General features: G+C 40.5%; 1 protein-coding gene across 1 annotated transcript in view; it reads left to right on the top strand.

Annotated features, from left to right (window-relative positions):
* TAFA1 (TAFA chemokine like family member 1) overlaps window positions 1–6,843 on the top strand; it is a gene marked incomplete at both ends in the record, with an annotated part of 214,536 nt that extends 207,693 nt beyond the window's left edge. The window contains 2 exons of the mRNA XM_080350534.1: window positions 1,932–2,056; window positions 6,826–6,843. Of these exons, the coding sequence (XP_080206660.1) occupies window positions 1,932–2,056; window positions 6,826–6,843 (143 nt within the window). The remainder of the gene's footprint in view (window positions 1–1,931; window positions 2,057–6,825) is intronic.
* Between the last annotated feature and the right edge of the window lie 13,488 nt (window positions 6,844–20,331).

Below are 20,331 nucleotides of genomic sequence, written 5' to 3'. Positions count from 1 at the left end.
TGGGTGTAAACATTCGTACATAACTCTCCCATTTGTAAATACACATTCATAGTATTACAAACCTACATGTCTGCATCTGTGTGTGTGTGGTGTTTGTTGGTCTGCAGCAAAAGAAGCTGGATCAGAAAGTCAGGCGAGCATTAAGGAGAAGGAATTATGTGAGGCTGCCAGACAAAGTGGCTGAGGGCTGATCTTATTGGCAAGTGGTTCATTTTTCATGGACTGGAAAACAAAATGCTAAATTGGAACAGTCCTATGAAAAGTTACTTTTCCTTTCAGAATTAAGCACAAAAACAGAAACCGTTCCTTGTAAATTACGACTGGACCAACAAAGTCAACTGCTTAGCAGGGGTTTAACAGGAGGTCTGGAAAGATAACATGATGGGTATAACACTGTGTAAATATTGCTGATGATACATAACTTGGAAGCCATGGTCACCTAGTGCCCATCTCCCCTAACCCAAAAACAAGACTGCAGTTCGAGCACTATTGAAAATGCCGGGGTCCCTATTTTGTGACTTGTTTAGTCTCTCTCTTGTACAGGCTCCTGCTTTGTGTGCCAATCATAGCCTCATCTTGCATGAATAAATGGACTAGCGATGCACTTTTTAGTCTAGGAGTGCCTGTGGGTTCGGTACATTTATTTTTCAGTATGGGCTGGTCATATGTTAGAGATTAGAGAAAAAGGGATTTGTAGCTTCATCTTTGTATTTGTGAATTAAGGGGATGGACATTAGTAACAGCTGCAGATATATCTTTGGAGGGTTTCCTTAGGACTTTGTAAGCATAAACAGATTACAACTAGATAAAAAATAAATCAAGACTTTAATTATAAACTCTGAAATATCCTTAAATCAATGCATGGACAACAGGGCATTTTCCAGAGCTCAGTGGTGTGATACAAGGTAGTCTGCTGCTTCAAAGGTATGTTATGGGCTTGAAGCAGCGATGTGGGGAGATAAAAAAAGGTTAAGCATTTCTTTTGGAGTGTGTGAGAAGCTTTGACAGTTAAGCTTCATGAGTGCAACCATGAAATTAATTCTTGCCAGGGAAAACAAACCACAGACTCATGCACCAACTACTCACAGTTTACAAGGTGAGCTAAAGTTTATCAAAACCCCCAGACAAAAAATGTCATTAAGATACAGTTAAGGTTATAGACAGATACCAATTCCCAGACAAGAAACTTCATTAAGGTACACTCAAGGTTGTAAACATATGGGCCAATTAAATCCAAACAACAAGATTCAAACACTGTCACTATTTACAATGTTAAACGTTTGGAAATTAAAAAGTTACTGCTGGAGATAATATGGCTTCTATAAAATTCATAATCACTTTTCAACAAACTGAACTTCTGCTGCTCTTCAGTGTTACCTTACCTTCTGTGTCTAGTTGTAACACTCCTTGCCATGGGATACAGTGAAACCTAAAAGTCTACGTGCTTTCAAAAAAATCTGCACAGATTTGTGGAAGAAAAAGCCAGCTACAGGTATTGAAAGCAAAGCAGACACTGTTTATTCTGGAGTACCCTGAGCCACAAGTCCTGAAGATGAGGATAATATACTGGGCAAAATCTCTTTTGACTTGACTTGTACTGTATGTCCATAAAGATCATATTGGCCACTCACAGAGACGGGCTGTTGGTGTGGATGTTCCCTTGGTCTAAGCGGTATTGCTGCCATCACAATGTTCCCTGCAGCCACGGGGAGATGGATCTCGTGCATAAGGAGGCTATGGCAAGCAGTGCACCGTCATAGAGAATCTAGGATGCAAACAAAGTAATTAAATGTGAAATCCTTGCAACTAAATTTCAACTGAAGGGTTTAGAAGGGACACTGCCTCTTAAATGCAGCAGTAGAGCCTGGAGATATTATTTAATTAGATTTTTTCATTATAACATAGTGTGAACATTGTCTTTTCTCTTTTAGCTTCAATAGTGATTGGGAAATGGTGGTGTGAGATGGAACCCTGCCTAGAAGGAGAGGAATGTAAGACGTTACCTGATAATTCTGGATGGATGTGTGCGACTGGCAATAAAATCAAGACCACCAGAGTAAGTCGTGTTTCTGTCTATACCTAGGAGGCCTTAATAGGAAGGGGAGTCACCAATAACTGCTCACATGTATCTTTTCCATCATCATGTCTGCTGTAAAAGTCTTACAGATCACTGCATACCTCCTCAGCCAAATAACACTTCTGGCCTTAATTTAGGGAAAATTTGCATGGATTCAGGCTGGTCAGCTGAAACCAGGCTTGATAACCAGCAGCTTGGAGCTGCTGAATCACCAGGTCACTTTCTTACAGACATTGTCACCTCAGAAAAAAAAGCTAGTGAATATCACTTGATCCTGTTCTAGTGGATAAAGGAAAGAATATTAAGTGGAAGGGATATGCTGCATCATATAACCATTCCTGTGCTGTTCCAGGCCATGTCTGTATCAGCTATACAAGTGCTTTGTAGCATGAGATGGTGCTGAGGACCCAAATCTGCATTTCAGGTCTTACATCAGAGCAGCTCTAGTCCCATGCACCCGTTAGTGACACTGGGCTTAGATGCTGAAGATTCAGGTAACAACTTTGACCATGCATTGCTAGGAAAATGCAAAGATATGGCTGCAAAGAGAAAGAGCATGAATGAGCTGGCTAAACTTCTACTATGAGAATACCTTTGGGAAAAAACAGTGTTTTTCAAAAATAGATTCTAGGTTTCTTTTGCACTGTGCAATTGTTCCACAACCATTTTCTTAAAACTGCCATCTATACCTGTATTCAACAATTTTAATTAAATTATTTTCATACCACAACTGATTTTTTTTTTTTTCCAAGGAAATTACGTGGTTGTCAAGTCAAAATAGTTTTAATAAATGAACAAAGTTGTTTTTCAGTGAAGTGGAAAATAACTTTGGAAACCTACTAAATGAAAGGGGAAAAAAAGGCAAATTTGCAAGAAAATTTTTCCTGTTCATTAAGAAGTTCTACATACTCATACTGAGCTACTAATTCACAGGAACATGAAGTTTAATGTCATGGTTTCCTGACTTCTTTTTTCTACTATTCTAACTCCAGTCATTTTTCATGTCTTCTAGGCCTTTTGTTGAAGGACGGGATTTTACCCCAATTGATCCTCATGCCTTCAGAATTCTTTTCTTTCCCTCCATATGACTTACCCCAGGATTTGTGCCATAGCTCTAGTTTCTTGAATGGTGCCTTCTGGCATGGCTAATCTCACCACCACATTAAATTACTAGGATACATATTAGCATAGGAGGTTTTCCTTGCATAAGGCACTAAGTGGCCCCTGAAAAAAGGTGAATATTACCTCTTTGCCATCTCCCAGACCAAAGGAGAAATCATGGAGGGAACTGTGATGCCTTGGAACGATTTCTTTCTGGAGTGTGGTTGGTGCTACAAACCACTCCGTGCTCACAACTGAAACACCGCTGGAAGATTGTGCCCTGCTCTATGTGCCTTGCAGTGCAATTAAAAACAAAAGAAATGAAGCTACTACATGTCCTTTTCAGTGAGCCGACATTTTTCTCACTGAATTAGGGATTTAAAATGGAAGAAAGTGATATTAAAGAAGCAATAAGCAACATGAAAAAAGAATGTTATACTTTGATTAAATTACAATAATTCAGTACTTCTGCAGTCTGTCTGCAAATTATATAATTTAGAAACTGCATTTGCTTTTTTCTGTGAAATTGTCCTGCTCTTAACTCCCTCAACCCTCATCATATAAACTAGTTTTAGGCAATAGCCTGCATCTAGAAGTGATTGCTAGAAATTTAGCAGATTCATTAATATGCAGATGTATGGTCCAATCTATTCAGTATGCATTATTGTATTTCATTTAAATTAAATACTTACAGAGTGAGTGCTCATAACTGAAAAAATATTTCTTCATTTACCCACAGGAGTTATTTTAATTAGCTCATGAGGGGAGTACCTTATGGTGCTGCTTCCAGTAGAATTTTGCTTTGTTGCTTTAAAATATCATTACAGAACCCAATTGACAAAGGCAACTTTACATGATGTGCTTAGCAACTGTCTCTTTCATTTTCTAAGCAAAAATTCTACTTCATAATCCATGAAACTTTGCTTGAATCCGTACTGCTGCATCAAGTCTAGCAACATAAATATAAAATAATAGAAGCAATCAGATCCTGAAACAGGCATTTTTTTCTTTGTTTTGTCATTTCAGATGGCATCAGAGAAAGAGATTACACTATAATCTGTACTGATCCCAGTCCAGGCTGCAAGATTGGGCCATGTGTGTCTAATTTATGTAGTTAAGGAAATTAAGAAAGCAGAAGAAACAAGACAAATCAGTCAACATCCTAGATATATCTGTGGTGATTAGCCAACAAGCTAGAGCAAGTCACCATAGGCTGTAAACTGTTTTAATGAAGGCTTTTCCTTGCACTAAATACATTTATCTTAGGCAGCTGCTGTCCTGTCAAGGAAAACATTCACATTTATTACTTACAGGATCAAAATACCTATTAGTGTATTCTTCAAGGCCCACAGTAAATCAGATAAGCAAGTGTGTGTATATATATAGATGTAAACATATATATATATATGAACACGTGCATGTACACAATATATGAAATTTTACAGTGTAGTGTATTAATTCATGGCTAGTTCTCAGTGAAGGCTTTGCCAGCACATCCTCCCTTCCTTTGCATGCATTTGTTCCTGTGTTTAGTCCTCTAGCATAGCTCACCAATTAAGTTGTTAAAGCCAAAGACATAAAGCTCACAGCCTCTGTAAATCAATTTGTTCTCTCTTGATGGTCAGAGCAGGTGACAAACACTGGAAAGAAATAATTTTGTAATTCAATTTTTGGAGCAGTTTCAATGCTTTTTTTTTTAATTCCTATTCACTCATTTTTTTTCTTTTTTAAGAACATAAGTTTCAATATTTCCTGAAAAATACAGGGCTCTTGGAGCTGTACTGGGACCTGACTGGAAATCACATCACTACACTTCAGTAGAGCTACAGGCACCAGGGAAAATGCAAGTGCATGGTCTCAGTCTGGATGCTGGGAGATAGAGCCCACAAAGGCACATAAAAGCCTGTAAGAATCAGAGCTGCTAAAAGACATGAAAACATGGCTCCTCGTGTATTCCATGTTTTGTCACTTCCCATCTGAGCGAGGGAGTCAATCGCATGCTCTTGGATTGGTGTTTACACAGACCTTTCTGAGCCCCAGTTTGCAGGGTATGTGGGGAGTGCCATGCTCTTCCCCAGGGCTTTCTGCCCCGGTTCATGTGTGCACTCCATCGCAAAATGCTCTTTTTGTGTAATCCACACTAATGACACCTGCCATTCATGTATTAGCCCTCTAAATACTTCAACAAGCTGTTTTTCTGCTGATACTGTGAACAATGGAAATCAAAGCTTTGAGCACTTGGGGACTGTCAGAGCAGCTCACCTTGAAACAAGTCTCCGGTATCACAGCCTGCAACCCCTGTTACAGCCCACTCACCCCCCCAGTTTCCAGAGTACCAGCACACATTTTGCCATCAGGGACATGCAGGGCATTGTCCCAAGGGACCTGAGCACCACATTTCTTAGCAGCCACTGCTCGTCTCATGCTGAAGGAAATAGCACCCGAGGTGCCCATGGCCCCTTGGCATCGTGTTTCTAATGTCATTCCCTGCACCTACACCAAACACACAAATTCTTGAGGCAGTGTACAAACAAGTAAGGGATGTATTCATCCCCGGGAGAGAAAACCTAACAGGGTCACTTGTCTGGCAAACCAGGAGAGCAGAAAATGGGAACGGGGGTAAGGAAGGAAATGGTAAATGAACCCAGAGTTTTATTTTCTTTTTTTCATCTATCCAACTAGGTTAATATATCAGATGATTTTCAGATTAAGTTTTTTTCGTTAGAGCAGTGAAGAAACCCCTCTATTTTTGTGATAACAGTCTCTGTAATTAAGAGGTCAGCTCAAAGCAGCAGAGCACAAGATAGTAAATATCTCTTACTATAAGACTTATTGCTGCATTTCATCATATCACCTAGTGCTTAACTAATAATTTATAGCCCTGATTTAATGCCCAAGCCTGCTCAATTTGAGTTTCATTGCTGACCTAGTAATCTAGCAAAGGGTTGAACTCCTTGTGCCATTCATCTGTGTGTATCAGAGCAGGAAAGAAACAAATGCCTCTCCTCCAGAGAGCTAGTTTTGTTTCTGGTCAGTCGTTCTTATTTCAGCATCCCAAAAAAACCTCTGGGCGGTGGTGTTTCCTCTTCAAGCCATTAGTGCATTCACTCAGATCAATTGTGGTGTTAATCATAAAGAGCGATGGTTTTACAGTCTGTTGCAGGCCGTGTTATCTCACCCAAGGTGAGTAGATGAAGTCAGTCAAACTTGCCAGTCTGTCATACAACTAGTCACTCCTATCCTGCCCCTCTTCAGCTCAGTGGGTTGGTGGGGGTCCAAATGAACCTGAAAGACAGATCCATCTGCATGTCCTTGTCTGACAGAAGCTACTAGCATCACTCTGAGAAGGGGAGGGTGGAAGGCTGGGGTGAGCATGGCCCCATCCCCAAAGCTGTCCTGGCATCTCCTGCACCACCAGCCCAGGTGATGGGTGCACATCCAGGAGCTCCCAAGCCACAGGCAGGAGCTCACTCAGGGTCTGCCTCTTGCACATCCTTGAATCCCTGCAGTCCTAAGAGAAAAGAAACCCCCCAGAATATTGCAATTTAAATTCAGCTATGTCATGAGCAGGGCAAAGTGCCACAAAGCCTGAGACTGTCTTTTGTCTCATCATTTATAAAACTGACTCATTCTCACTCTTATTGCAGATCCATCCGAGGACCTAACAGAGCGCCGTCTGCATGGAGACAGTGAAAGCCCTGCTGATTTATGAGGACAAAGTATTGAAAGTTTAAAACCATCTCAGCATTTACAAGCCAAATGGATTTCTTATTTGCACTTTGACTGTTTACCAGCTAACAACAGTGGCTTTACTGTGTGAAAGAAAGTATTCAGCAGAAATAGTGCCCCTGGTTTTTGACAGCTGAAAATAAAAATGAAGAAAATGGTTCCTTTGGTAAAGTTTCCGAGATTATGAAGTAAAAACAACCATAGAAGTTTGGATCTACAATTTACTTTATACCAGTTAAAGTATATATATAGAAATATATATATATTAATATATGATATTTTGAAATAAAAGCCTCAGTCTTCAAGAAATTGAATAGTACCACACTTGGCTGCAGCTGCTGTAATTTTTTTTTTTCTCTTTCTTTTTTTTTTTTTGTAATGGTCTGGAAGATCCTTACCCATTTCAGAGAGAAATGTGGCAGTGAAGAGGCAAAGCCAACCTGCTGCGGTACAAGGATGCCTAAGAGCTACATGAATCCTACCAATGTGGCATCCAGAGCTTCCTGTTCCCTTCAGCAGAATTTTGAGGGCATTTGTTGTTCCACTTTGTGTTGGAGGCTATTCCCCTTGTGCAATACTAGCATGCCGGCTTTGCTTCATTAACCATACTTGATTGATATATAACAATGATAATTCTATCCTCTTCCAAGAAAATATTTTTAGAGCTGTTAGATATTCTGTGAAGAAGAGACGGACAACTACTGAATGAAGTACAGTATTATTAAAAGATGATTTGGCAGAGTTTGGTAGACTTCTTATTAAAGATGTACTGTACATACAATGTCTTCAGGCTTTGTATAGCTCATAGAGACTATAGTAAAAACCCAGTAACCAACTCCAAAGCTTTGCGTTGTTGGCTCACTAATTCTTTGAAACAACAACAAAGCTATTTGTTTCCAGATCAACATGCAAGAGGGCTTTTAGTTACAGTTTGGTTTTATTAACGAGACTCTTTGCAATTTGTGAACAAGCATTTCAGCTTAAGTGAGTGCCTCTCTGGACAGCTTGGATGCTCAGGCACACCCGCACACAAGGGAGTCATCTGAAGTTAAGCTTCCCTTGATGCAGACCAGACTAAGTCACATTAACAGCATTTACCACCAGCTGAAAGCATATATATGGGCAATTCCATGGCACAACAAATGCACAACAGTTTGTGGAAAGCAAAGTGTGTCCGAGCCTTGCATTTGTTTCAGGAATAGTTTATTTTGGTTTAATTTTTATCTGTTTCTTCTTAAGGTTAATTCTGCTGAGATGAGATGCTTTACAGCAAGGATGCGTCCACAGAGACATAGATCTCACTGCAAGCAGTTTGAATTCACATTTCTAGCTAAGCTGATGCTGTTCACCATGTAGCCTGGCCCTTGCATTGCTGAAGAAAGATCAAATCTGAGGGCTGAAATGTGCAAGCGTAGTTCATATTCCCAGGCACTTTTGTGAGCAGTCCAATTAATTTGGGGGGGTTTATTCGTGTGGAAAAGTATCTTGCTGTCACGCATAACTCTGCCCTTTGGTGCACCTAATGCTACCAAATCAAAGAGGAATAGGGAATTGTAAAACTTGTTCTATCCAGTCCTGCTTCATTTCTTTAATATTTGTAATTTCTTTTCAGCCTGCTTACCTGTCTCTCACCAGACCACTTTGGCCATGCTGATAACATTTAATCCAATGCAGAGGAAGTGCTGCACTTCCTGACCAGGAGATGGTCAAAATTCTCCTACTAACTTTCTCCTTCAGGGAAACCACTTCAGCTCCTGAGGCTTCACGAGGCAGAAATTTGTCACTGCAATTACACTGTGTATTAAAGCAGCTACATGACATGTCACGCCATACTCCATGCAGGCTTTCTGTGCTAGTCCCTGACTGATGCTCACAGTGGAAATGGATATGCTGTTTCCAAGTACTTCTGTTATTTCCCCTTCAAAAAGATATGAGAGTGAAAAGTGTCCAACAAAGAAACTTGTTTTTCTTCTGGGCACAGAAATACTAAGTAGGAGCACCAGCCTCACTGCCAGCTGTAGGTGCTACCACATGGCAACCAGCCTCACTGGTGGCCCAGCTGGATGTGCCATGTATTTGCTGGCCACAGGCACCTGCTTAAACCACAGAAGTTACCTGGACCCTGGTCTATGTTTTAGACATGGTCTGCCATGACCATGTGTCCCTGATCCCACCATCTCAATTTGAAGAGCACTACTGACTACCTGGTCACCCACAGATAGATGTGGTCCCAAAATGAGATCATCAGACCAGCTCCAGACTCACTTGCCACAAACAAGGAGAGGCTTCTCCAAAATAAATCCTTAGCATTTCTCAATTCTTCTAGAAGAGCACTTAAAAAAAACCCGTGACCTTCTAGAGCTAGGTAGCCCTTGGTGCACTAAGACATATCTCCTGGGGCAGGATCTAAGTTAATTAAAAGCCAAGATATGTTATCATCCATTTACCATTGAGAACTGAGGCACCTAAAGCTAAATGGCCGCTCAAAATCACATTGGAGAGCTATGGAAAATTGAGCAGAAATTGAAGTTTGGTTTCCTTATTCCCAGTCTACTGAGATTCTGTAAGTTGACCCACACACAGCAAATTAACCCATGGCCTCTTATACCCTTTGCAAAGCCCGGTATCACCATTGTGAGGTATATAGCCCATAGCAATATATCTGACATGGGTCAGACTATGAGTAGATAACAATGCTTATGCCTGTTGAGATTGGGAAATATTAGACTTGCTAAAATATAAGAAGGAAATGTTGTCATTTCCACAGCAAAGTTTCTTAGGGATGTTTATGAATTTTTCTTTGCCAGTAGGCAGCCTCAAATATCACCACACCAAATTCAGTAAACATCTGCGTCTCTTTGAAGTTGCTGCAAAATCTGTTCATGAAGTGCGGCACTGAGAAATTGCTGTTTTAATTAAAATGTTTTAGAGGGGAATTAAGGCCTTTGCAAAAATAATGACTAATAAAACGTGAAGTCAAATTAAGAGCTGGATGCAGCTAACCTTCATTGTCTCAGTGAACCAAATTGAAAACAATAATAAAAAAAATTCAACCAGCCTGGAGTCACGATGATCATGTATTTCAGTGATATACACAGTAATAAAGTGTGTAGTGGGAAGACGTCAGAGGTGCTTTTTCACCTTGGCCAATGCAAACCCAGTATGTTTCAGTGGTGGAGTGAATGGATCCCACATTCTCATGAAAAAGTGAAAGTCATGCCATTCTCTGCACAGTGTTGAAAGGTATTTGCATCAACAGACAAGAAAGTTACAGTTCCTGCTTTCTGGCAGAAGTCTAGACAGAGTCATGTCAGGGAAATATATATTTGTAAATGTATCAAAGATAAACTTAGATTTATGTCAGTGTTTCTTCCTCAGATGTGTGAAACCAAGTTATGTAAATCTAAAATGTACAAGTTGGAAAAAATACTGAAAAAAAAAAAAAAGAAGAAAAAAGTAGCTACCATCTGCCTATTGATTCAGAAAATCTGGATTATGTGCTTCTGTCCAAAAATCTCCAGTAATAAAAAGCTCAGTGTGGTATGACCTGATACTGCTTTGAGTATTGCTACACATTACAGTTGAAGAAAAAAGCCCCATGGAGAAAGTCCGTTGCTATGGCCAACAATTATGAACAGCATAACGTGCACCCAAACCTGGCATTACACAGAGAAAGTCCCATGAAAAATTACTGCAGGTGATACAGTTAGTGATGGGTGATGCTCTTATCAGGCCTATTGATTGACAATTAACAGAGTTTGCAGATACATTCAGTGGTGTACTGCTTGTATATATTCCTATTAAAAATAATTATTTGTACTCCTAACTCTCCCCATCTGCCACTTTTCTATTGCACTGTATGGCACAAATATAATCACAGATGATAGAGAAGTTGTAGAGATAAACATACCTTGGCTTGGAAAACACATCGACTTCATCTGAAGGTGGCAGCCTTTGTTTCTTCTGCGGTGGCAGGATTAATATTGTGGCCTAAAATGAGGTTCTCTTTCATCAGTACCTCAGTCACATCCCAGTAAGCAGCGTTTAAAGCTTGCCTGACAATGAAATGGCTCATTCTTCTTTGCTTGGTATTCTATTTTTTGTCAGAGAAAAATAGAAATACATTCCATAAATAATCTTTCAGGTAGACAGAAGGAGCTGTGTGTACCGGGCAGTTGGTTTAAGGCTGTCAACACTTTTTCTAGTTCACCAGTTTGAATTCAGATCATAGACTTGACATGTATTTATGGTTCCTTCTCTGAAATGCTCACACAGTCAAAACACTTCACAAATATTTTTATTTTATAGAACTATACTGTTCTGAGTAAAATAAACTGAATCCTCTTCTTCGCAGATAGGAAACCAAGACTAATAAGATTTGAGACCTGTCCAAGGTTATGGTAAAGAACACCAGCAAAGCCAGTAATAGAACTGAGGACTCCTGGATTTTAGGTCATCATCACAGATGGTTCATCTACAGTTCACATCAGTGAAATTTCACCGACAGCAGACCTTGGCTTTTAGCTCAGGTCATAGAGAGCAGAATTAGGGTGCCTGCGGTCAGGTGTGGACAATCACTCCCTTCAGCTGGGATCTGCAAACCACTGATGCATGGAAGACCACCACTAGACCTACTCCAGCATCTGTTCCCATAGAAACACAGTGACACAGTCCTGCCCTAGTTTGGTTTCATGGTTCCTAGGTAAAAGTTGCTTTGAGCCTTTCTCATCAGAGCAGGGATGAGAAAAGGCAGAGAAGTGACTGTGCTTAACCCTGATGGGCCGAGAAACAGATGTAGTCAACAGTCCTTCTTTTGGAGGTCACAGTTTCTCGGAGTTGCCCATTTGATAGAACGATTTTCAGGTAAAAGTTGACTTTGAGCCAAGAGAGCAGACATTCCCTGACACAGGAAAATGCCTGAACAAGCCACAAGAAGCACAAATAACTTCTTCTCAACTGAAAAACACAAGCACCACTGCCAGGGGAGTAACTAAGTCATGGGGAAGAAAAAAAAAAATCTGCATACTTGGCAGATCCTTGATAAAACTTTTGCTGTTGTTTGACAAGTGGCCAAGAAGCTCTAATTTCTGAGTGCAGCTCAGATATGTCCGGAGGTGTTTCCCACCTGACAGGCCTGGGTATGACATTTTTTCATGAAACATTAATTATCAGATTAGATTCGTTTTGCCACCATGTGGCAATATGGTCTGACTTTTACGCCCAGAAACAATACACATATTTGTGCATCATGTTACTGACCCACTTCCCATTATTTCTCGTCTGCTTTCTCTATCAGACGAATGTCCTTGATTCAGTTAGAAATGAGGGCTAGAGGCCCACCTAGATTTGAAAGAAACTACCCATAACCTAAAATATTGCCCAGGGGAATATGCAATTTCTTTCTCCCATCTACCATTCCTCTTCATTTCCTATTTCATTTCATTTTCATTTCATCTCATCTCCTCTCTTTCACACCACTTAATTATTTTCATCCATCTCTATTAGTCCTTTACCACTACTACTGCCCCACAGACTACAAAAAAAGCAGCTGTGCTGTCAAGACTCAGTTCAGGGAGCTGTTCCCCCTGTGATTTATGTAATCTTTCTTTCTTTTTTTTTTCCTGTGTGCTTTGGAAGGTGAGATCCTGACCTCAGTGGAGGTGCTGTGCCAGCAGCTCCCTGTGTTTGCACTGTCCACACCAGCAATTCCCTGCTCAGGGCCACAAGGTTCATCTCAGATGTACCACAGTGTACAGAGCAGATGCTACTGGTATTTGATTTGCAGTGGCTGAGCTAATTGTCACCTCCTCACCTTCACTAAACCTGTCCTTTTTGTAGTTCTCCTGCAGTCTCATATACCTTGACCAGAACCAAGAGCTTGACACACTGACTGTTGAGTTCATGCCCCTGCAAAAAGAAAATTTGTCACTATTGATTCAATCAGGCTTTTCTTGGACTTGAAACAGAGAGTGAAGAACAGACCAAGTTGCTGTCAAATGCACAATAGGAGTTCCAAGCACAGACATGTTCAGTTTTTTTCTGGGCTCTGTTTTTCTCCTAGTGCTCTTTCAGTTACATCTTTTTTCTCTGAAAGATTCTGCTATCTAGACTTGTAGGGCCTACATGTTATCTCTTGTAAAGTGGTCCAGAGTTTTCATGAATCTGGCACCAAGTCCCTAAGGCCCTACTAGTATCTCACAGACACTGATGTAAAGCAGAGGAACAGCCAGAAAATGTTACAAGCTGAAGGCAAATGTTTTTGTGTCTTTCCTCTGCTTAAAAAAAAGAAAAGAAGACAATACCAACAACAAAAAACAAAAAAAACAAAACAAACAAACAAACAGAAAACAAAACACCACCTTCCCTGAAAGTATCTGTGAAACAAAACCTCAGCCTTCAAAGCATTCTGCAACATGAAGAACCTCAATACTGAATAAATATTAAAGATCAGCTAATCCTAAATCCTAAAAGACAAAATGTGCTTGGCTCTTGAATTCAAGCCCTTAGTCAAACCTTCCACTAGCTTTGCTTCTGAAATAATAACTGATGGATCATCCTCAAACCTAGTTAAGTCTTAGTAATGAAAGTAACCAGGGAAGGAGACCTATCACAAAGGCAACACCACCTCTCAGTTCTGCCTCCAGGCACTCTCCAACTTTTCTTTAACACTGCCAATGGCAAGTTCAGCATTTAGCACTGAGCATCTACTACCAAAGGGGCTGCACTGGATCCATTATCAGCAGATTTGTATGTCCACACAGTTGCACTGGCCTAAGTCTAGCTTGAATTTGACTGATGGTGGCACTTACGACTTTGCAACACAGTACAAATAAAACTTCCGTGTTGAGAAAGGCATACAACCTCATTACAATTACCTGTTCTTTTAGCAGAGTTGGGTGGCATATATGTTCAAAGCTGCCCAAAAGGAACAATCAGGCTATGATGCTTTTCCTTAAGCAACGTGGCTATTTTCTCCCATTCTGTTTGGCCAGCAGACTCTCAAAGACATATAAGCTAAGTAGCAACTTCTAGTCCAACAAAGGGGCAGATTAGATGAATGCTTCATTCGTTTGACTTCATTACTTTTGACCTTCACTTCCAAGAACTGATTGGGCTCAAAACAGCACAAACAGTGACTCAGATGGAAAAAACATAGAAAAACCATAGTATCCCTAGTTGGTATGTCCTCGCACTGCTTTTATCTGAGATGACATAGGAGAAAGCTAAGACTCAGAAAGGCAAAAGCAGGAGGGAAGTCTGGCACCCAAAGCCCTAAAACTGTTACAAGCCTACAGTGGCTTTTTCTACCCAGCTCTGCTGAGATGTGATTATTATAAGAATATAATGTTCTCTGCTAGCTTTTGTACTGTCTCAGCACTTGATTTCTAAATATTAGTACAGCCTATCTCCTTTTGAGCCCATCTCCACCCTGCCTTTGTCCTAGGCAGAGAAAATTATATTCTGCTTATATAAAAGCCTATTCTTTTACATGACACACAAAACAAGACAGATGATAAGATTCCTTGATCTTATTCAGCAAAGCTAATCTCATCATTTGCTTCACTGTGGGATTATAAACAGTGTTCCAACCTATTCCCATAACCAAAACACTTTTTATATCTCATCTCTATCCTTTTAATGTCAGACAATTTGGATTTTTTTTACAGCTCTAGCTCCTGAAATATGTTTCTAGTTCTCTAATTAGAGCAGAATTGAAGGGAGATTTCAAAATGGTTGGCTGAATCCTACCATTTTCCGTAGAGATGATTGAGTCCATATAACCTGCGACTTCCACCTTGCAATGCTCTTTCCATCAGCATCTTGTTACAGTCAACATCATCCCTGGGCAACAGAAACAGACAACTCCAAATTGATAGTCCAGGCATTCACATATTTTACAAATGAAAATATATGATAGATACCTTAATGTTTAATGCTAGTCTTCATCTTTTACTCACTGACGTCAACAGAGATTCTAGAAATAGTTCACCAGTGCTCAGTAGGGTTAGGAGAAAGGTACAGGCACAAGCAAAATGGGAAAGTTACCTACTGGCATAGATTTACCTGCCTCCTAGAAGTGTTCTCTAGATTGAGATTACTGAATTCACCCCAGAGGACTGAATAGTAAGGGTCAACACATGTTTTCTGCCAAAATACATCAGTTTCCCTCATAAGCGGATTTGACCTACAGTATTCGCTGGTTGATAATGTTGCCTTGGAGCCCCACTGCTGAGTTAAAAATGTCTTTTTTTTATCCTTCCAGTAATTATTCATATTGTAGCTTTTGGGGCTTGTTACATGTGACCTATGAGACTTTGGAGTTAAAGACAGCCGTCAAAAGCTCTCACATGTGCCACAGTGTTTTTCCTCAACAATAACATCTTTAGTATGCATCTAGCAGCAACCTACCACAAAATACTTACAGTGGAATCACAATACACCCCTTTCTCCACCATGGCATAAAGCTGGGAAGGAAAATAAGGCTGACAGCATTTCTTACAGTCAGTGCTGTTCAAGATCTGGGGACAAAATCTTTAAAAATGGTTTAGCACATAGTTGTCATTGATTTCTAGTCCATACAGTCCTCCCTTAAAAACTCCATATGTCTACCTGGACACTACAGTAAGTCCACCTTGAAGCACCTCCTGTAGCTATACCATTCAATGCCTTGACACTTGCAGAGCCCCAAAAGTCAACCACACCACATGAAGTATAAACCTGGTCAGTGTGTTGCCGTCTTTAATTTCCCATTCTACTGTTGTCCTTACAGTCCCAATAGAATTTGACCAGAACAGCTATGGGAGAATTGTTCTCCACAAATTGCTGTGATGGATGAAAGTCATCTTGTGCCTGAATAATTGAGTCACTCATTTCTACCAACAGTCTATTTCTTGCTGTAGTCCCCATTAACCCACAGCAGCCCTATTTAAACTGATCTAATTAGTCCCTTGCAATCAAAGGCAGTGGTTTGGCTAGGAGAATTGAAAAATCAGAGATCAAAACAGGTAAAGTTCTTGATCAGGGATATTATTATTATTTCAAATCAAACCCAAAGTTTGCATAATGGGGATTTCTGGGAAGATTTGGTCTATTACATAGGAAAACCAGTTGTTCATCACTAATTGACTCCAGCCTTCTCATGCACTTTCTCACAGACATCTACAATCAGGATTTCTGAGCACATACAAGCCTAGAATTAAGTTAAATGAAAAGTGAAGAACTGACCTGAAAGCAAAGATTACCAACCTTAACTTTCAATTTATCGGAACCTTGCCATGATTTAAACACAGGCTGCTCTGCCAAAATACAGACAGTTTCTATCTGCAGCTCTCGATTTTCCTGACTGCTCTCCAATGCACAGCCTAAACTGAGTATAAAACAGTATCCAGGCAAAATACCCTGCACACTCCAGTCGTAACTTTCCTCACCAGTTAGCACCAAGATGCCCTGCAACACAGGTGAACCCATCAAAGGTAACCCAGTGTGAATTATATTGGATATTCAGTTCCAAGTTTATGCAATATAGAAGCAAAACAGACTCATAATAGCAGTAAATTGATATTAAAAACAGTGCCTGGACAGCAGATCATCTGCATCACACAGATTACTTACATATAAAAAGTCTATACAATGCCCATGTTGATCATTTCCTTAGGATTTACAGAAATGAGCAACTTTAGCTTTACAGACTTCATGGTTGCTTGATCTCACTACAGTAAACAGCTCCATATTTTTCCTTTTCATGTTTTATCCTGAAGCAACAGAGCATTACATTAATTGACTTGTCTTATTAATTCAATAAGCTGCTTCCAAGATGAAATGCTTAGCTATGCTTGCTTGTTTTTGGCACTTTTTGGTTGTTGGAGGAAAAGCTTTAAGGCTAGAATTGCTCTGATGTTTTCCACAGTTCACTGAATAATTTTATGCACTACTGAAGACTTGCCACATTTGGAATTACTGCAAACTGCTACTTTTTCATCATATTATAATTTAATTCACACTTTTAGTATGATAAGAAAACATTTAACAGTTTGCATATTAGAGAAATGTATTTGTTGTGCCATAAAGTCGCGGCTAAGAATTCATTATAGGTCACTCCTTTCTAGGATTTATAATTTGGACATAAGATGCATTTAGAAGATTAAAGATGACATAGAATCCACTTCATTCAAAAGAATTATATGCAAGAAAATTCAGGGATAAAACGTTGACCTTCCTGTAAATAAGTAGGAAAAATATTTTACTGCAAACTTGAATAATATTGAGAATTTTTTACTATTTCAGCAAGTTATTGCAGGGGAAGTGAATGTATTTTAAACTTTAAGGAATTTGAATCCCAATGAAGATATCCAATATTCCTTAAGAGTAAAATACTCATGAAACTATGTGAATTCTTAGATTTTGACTTGTTTAGAAAACATCACTGTGAGCACCTCCAGCCTCTCTGATGAGGAAAGTGAGTGAGTGAGCCTGATCAATGATTGCTCCTCAACCTGTTGGTAGTACAATTCTCTAAATTCCTGCTCTATTGTATGACACTCAACAGAGCCCCTTGCTGAGCTGAGCTCTTGGAAGTAGCATTACATATCACTGCTCAAAGGGTGATGCCTGGCACTGGTTGGGCTGCTACAGGGAGCAAGAGATGAAAACAAATAGAGTAAAAACCAGACTGCTGCATAAAGGAGTCAGTCCCTGGAAAACCAAGTCAGTTGTTACTACTCCTAGAGGTAGGAAAGTGTCAAGGTTTAAGGCAAGGCGGCAAGAAACCAGGACAGAAGGCATGTCTGCAAAAACTGTTATTAACACCCTCTCTCATCTGCGGCAAGAAAAATTTTGTCCCCCAACAATAAGTCTGGGAGACTTGTGCTCAGAGGTAATGCCGGTGGTCAGGGCAGTGACTCCCACCAGCCCTGGTATGGGTTGGTGCAACGGGTGACAAACCTTCTCACCATGGAGCCAGTTACAATCACTGCTGCAGCAAAACCGATTTGGTAATCAGAAGGCTTTGAGTCAAAATAAAGATTTTGTCTGCAGCATGGTCCTATTTTTAAATGAAAGCTATTGATCAAGTTTCTGGCTTTAAGAAATCAAAACACAATTTGTGCTCAGAGTCACCTGTAGGTGTTTACATGACAATTAATACCCACAGTTACGGTAATGCAGCTAGACACATGACAAATAGGTCTTTTTCTTGAAACATTTTACCCTTACACCCACTAACTCTAACTCTTCATTATGTCTCCCCATACTCTTTGCATTTCAAAATTATCATACTAAGCAAAGCTCAATGCACTGTTTAAATGAGTAAGGAACATCTGGCAAGCTGAGACTGCTGGGACTCCATGGACAGATAAAGTTGTAGCACTTTTCCTCTGTATATAGAAATGGATTGTAAATTAAATCTACAAATTGTCTGAAAAGGCACAGGTCACAAAACAGGTGGTGAAAAGCCATCATTTGTGCCAAGGTCAAATTCCATGCAGCTTAGCTTAAAGTCAGTGCATTTTCATGCATTCAGTCACAAAGCATTGTGGTGTTCACTCATTATTTTGTATTTTAATGATTCTCTGAAAGTGCTCGTGACATCATATTTGGCCTTCACAAAATATGTGCCAAATACGCTATAAAACCTGACAAATCTTGTATGAAAATTTTTCTCCCCCAGCCCCCCCCCCCCCTTTTTTTTTTCTTTTGCTTTAAAGAAGTGTAGGATAATACTGAAATCCCAATGCAGAGCTACCTGAGACTGGACCACTGCCTGCTGATCTACCTTGGTTAAAATAAGGAACAAGTTGTGCAGTAGACCATCTGCCGTGAAACATAAATGTCTTGTAACAGCAATGAGCCAAGAGCCATGAACCACTTAGCCTGAGGGAGAAAATGTTTCAGCAGGGTAAGCAGCAAGGAAAACCTCAAAGAGACGTGTGACGCTCCTTTTCAGCTCCAGCGGCCGCAGCGTTGAGGGCCAGATCTCCACAGCCTGCTAAATCCCTGCACAGCCTGAGAGCTCCTGCTGTGTCACCTCTTCACCTTTGCTTTCTTGCAGAGAGATTGAACTCTTGGGAAGAGAAGAGTCACTTTTGTCGGCGTTACCCTGTGGCCTGACATCCTCCATACTGCACTGTGCCAGGAGGTGAAGTTACCATGCATGGAGGTTATTGCCACCTCCATGCCAAGGCTGATCTGCCTCCCTGATATGCTGGTGTTCTCTGGCACAACTTTTCTGACACAACTCATATGTTGGTAGACCTGAGGTCCTTGCAGAAAGGTGAGGAGAGGGCACTACAAGCTGGTGGGACTATGATGTTCTACAGACCAGAGCTGCATCTGGAAGGCAGCAATGCCACAGCTCTGCCAGTCAGCACCGATACTCATCCAATTGCTGTCACTCCTGTCACACATGAGGCCATGTGTTTGCAGAACATTCACGCACATTTTGGTTTTTGCCTTTGCATGACAAAGGGACAAGAGGCATCTGGGAAAGCACAGCCTACATCTCTGCAGGAAGTTTTACCACCATTTTCTGCTAAACTCTTAAAACACCCTTAATTCCATGTACATCAGGAATTACTCTGGTAAACCTTACAACCACAGCCCAAATGTGAAATGGGATTAATATGAATCAGTAGGACATCTCAAACTGTTTACTCTGGAACAGAGCTAATAACGAAAGACAAGCAGCTTTCAACACAAGGTAGGGTTAGCTCAGGTCACACAGCTAAGTAGTATCATTTTAAAATCCCCAAGGGAAAAGTTAAGAAAATGTCTTCCAGAAAAATCCCTGCTCTTGTTACCATTTCAAGAACAAGCAGTAGGTTCATGACACCTTTGTCTTGTTGGTGTAATAATAGTACTAAGTATTTGGGAAAAATTAGTCTACTGGGTGGTCAGTGGTATGCCCAGGTGGCTACAAAGAAAGAGGTTGAAAGGGGATAAATGATCCTTTGGATTTGTCCTTTCAAGAAATCATTTAAACAAAGGCATGAATAAAAGGAGTGGCAGGACTGAATCTGCAGATGGCTCCGGTGTCAGGGAACATTTATCTGAAAGCCAATAAAAATGTGACAGTCTACTGTTTTCCCAGGCCATTTAACTTCATCTTGATGACTGTTCTGAGATAAGACAACAATCGATGTAGAAGGGCACACCTTTTTAGCACAGCAGTGGCACCAGGAGAGCAGCGCTGCTGTTATGGCACATGCTCTCCTCCAGCTGCCTGCCTGGTGCTCCTGCTCCTCCTCCTCCATCCACTTCCCCCAGCTAATAACACCCAGTGGTTCTGCTGCATTGTCCATCCAGCTGCCCCAGCCTCTTCCCCAGCAGCATGTGCCAGTACCTCACTGCCGCCTGCACAAAGAAACTCCCTTTAAAAATCAGCCTCATTCCAGGTGCCCCTGGTTTTGAACAACATGATGAACAGGTCC

Source organism: Nesoenas mayeri (genome assembly GCF_963082525.1).
Source record: "Nesoenas mayeri genome assembly, chromosome: 10".
Classification (NCBI taxonomy): Eukaryota; Metazoa; Chordata; class Aves; order Columbiformes; family Columbidae; genus Nesoenas; species Nesoenas mayeri.
Note: the sequence above shows the minus strand (reverse complement) of the source record. Positions and strands in the feature narration are given on the sequence as shown.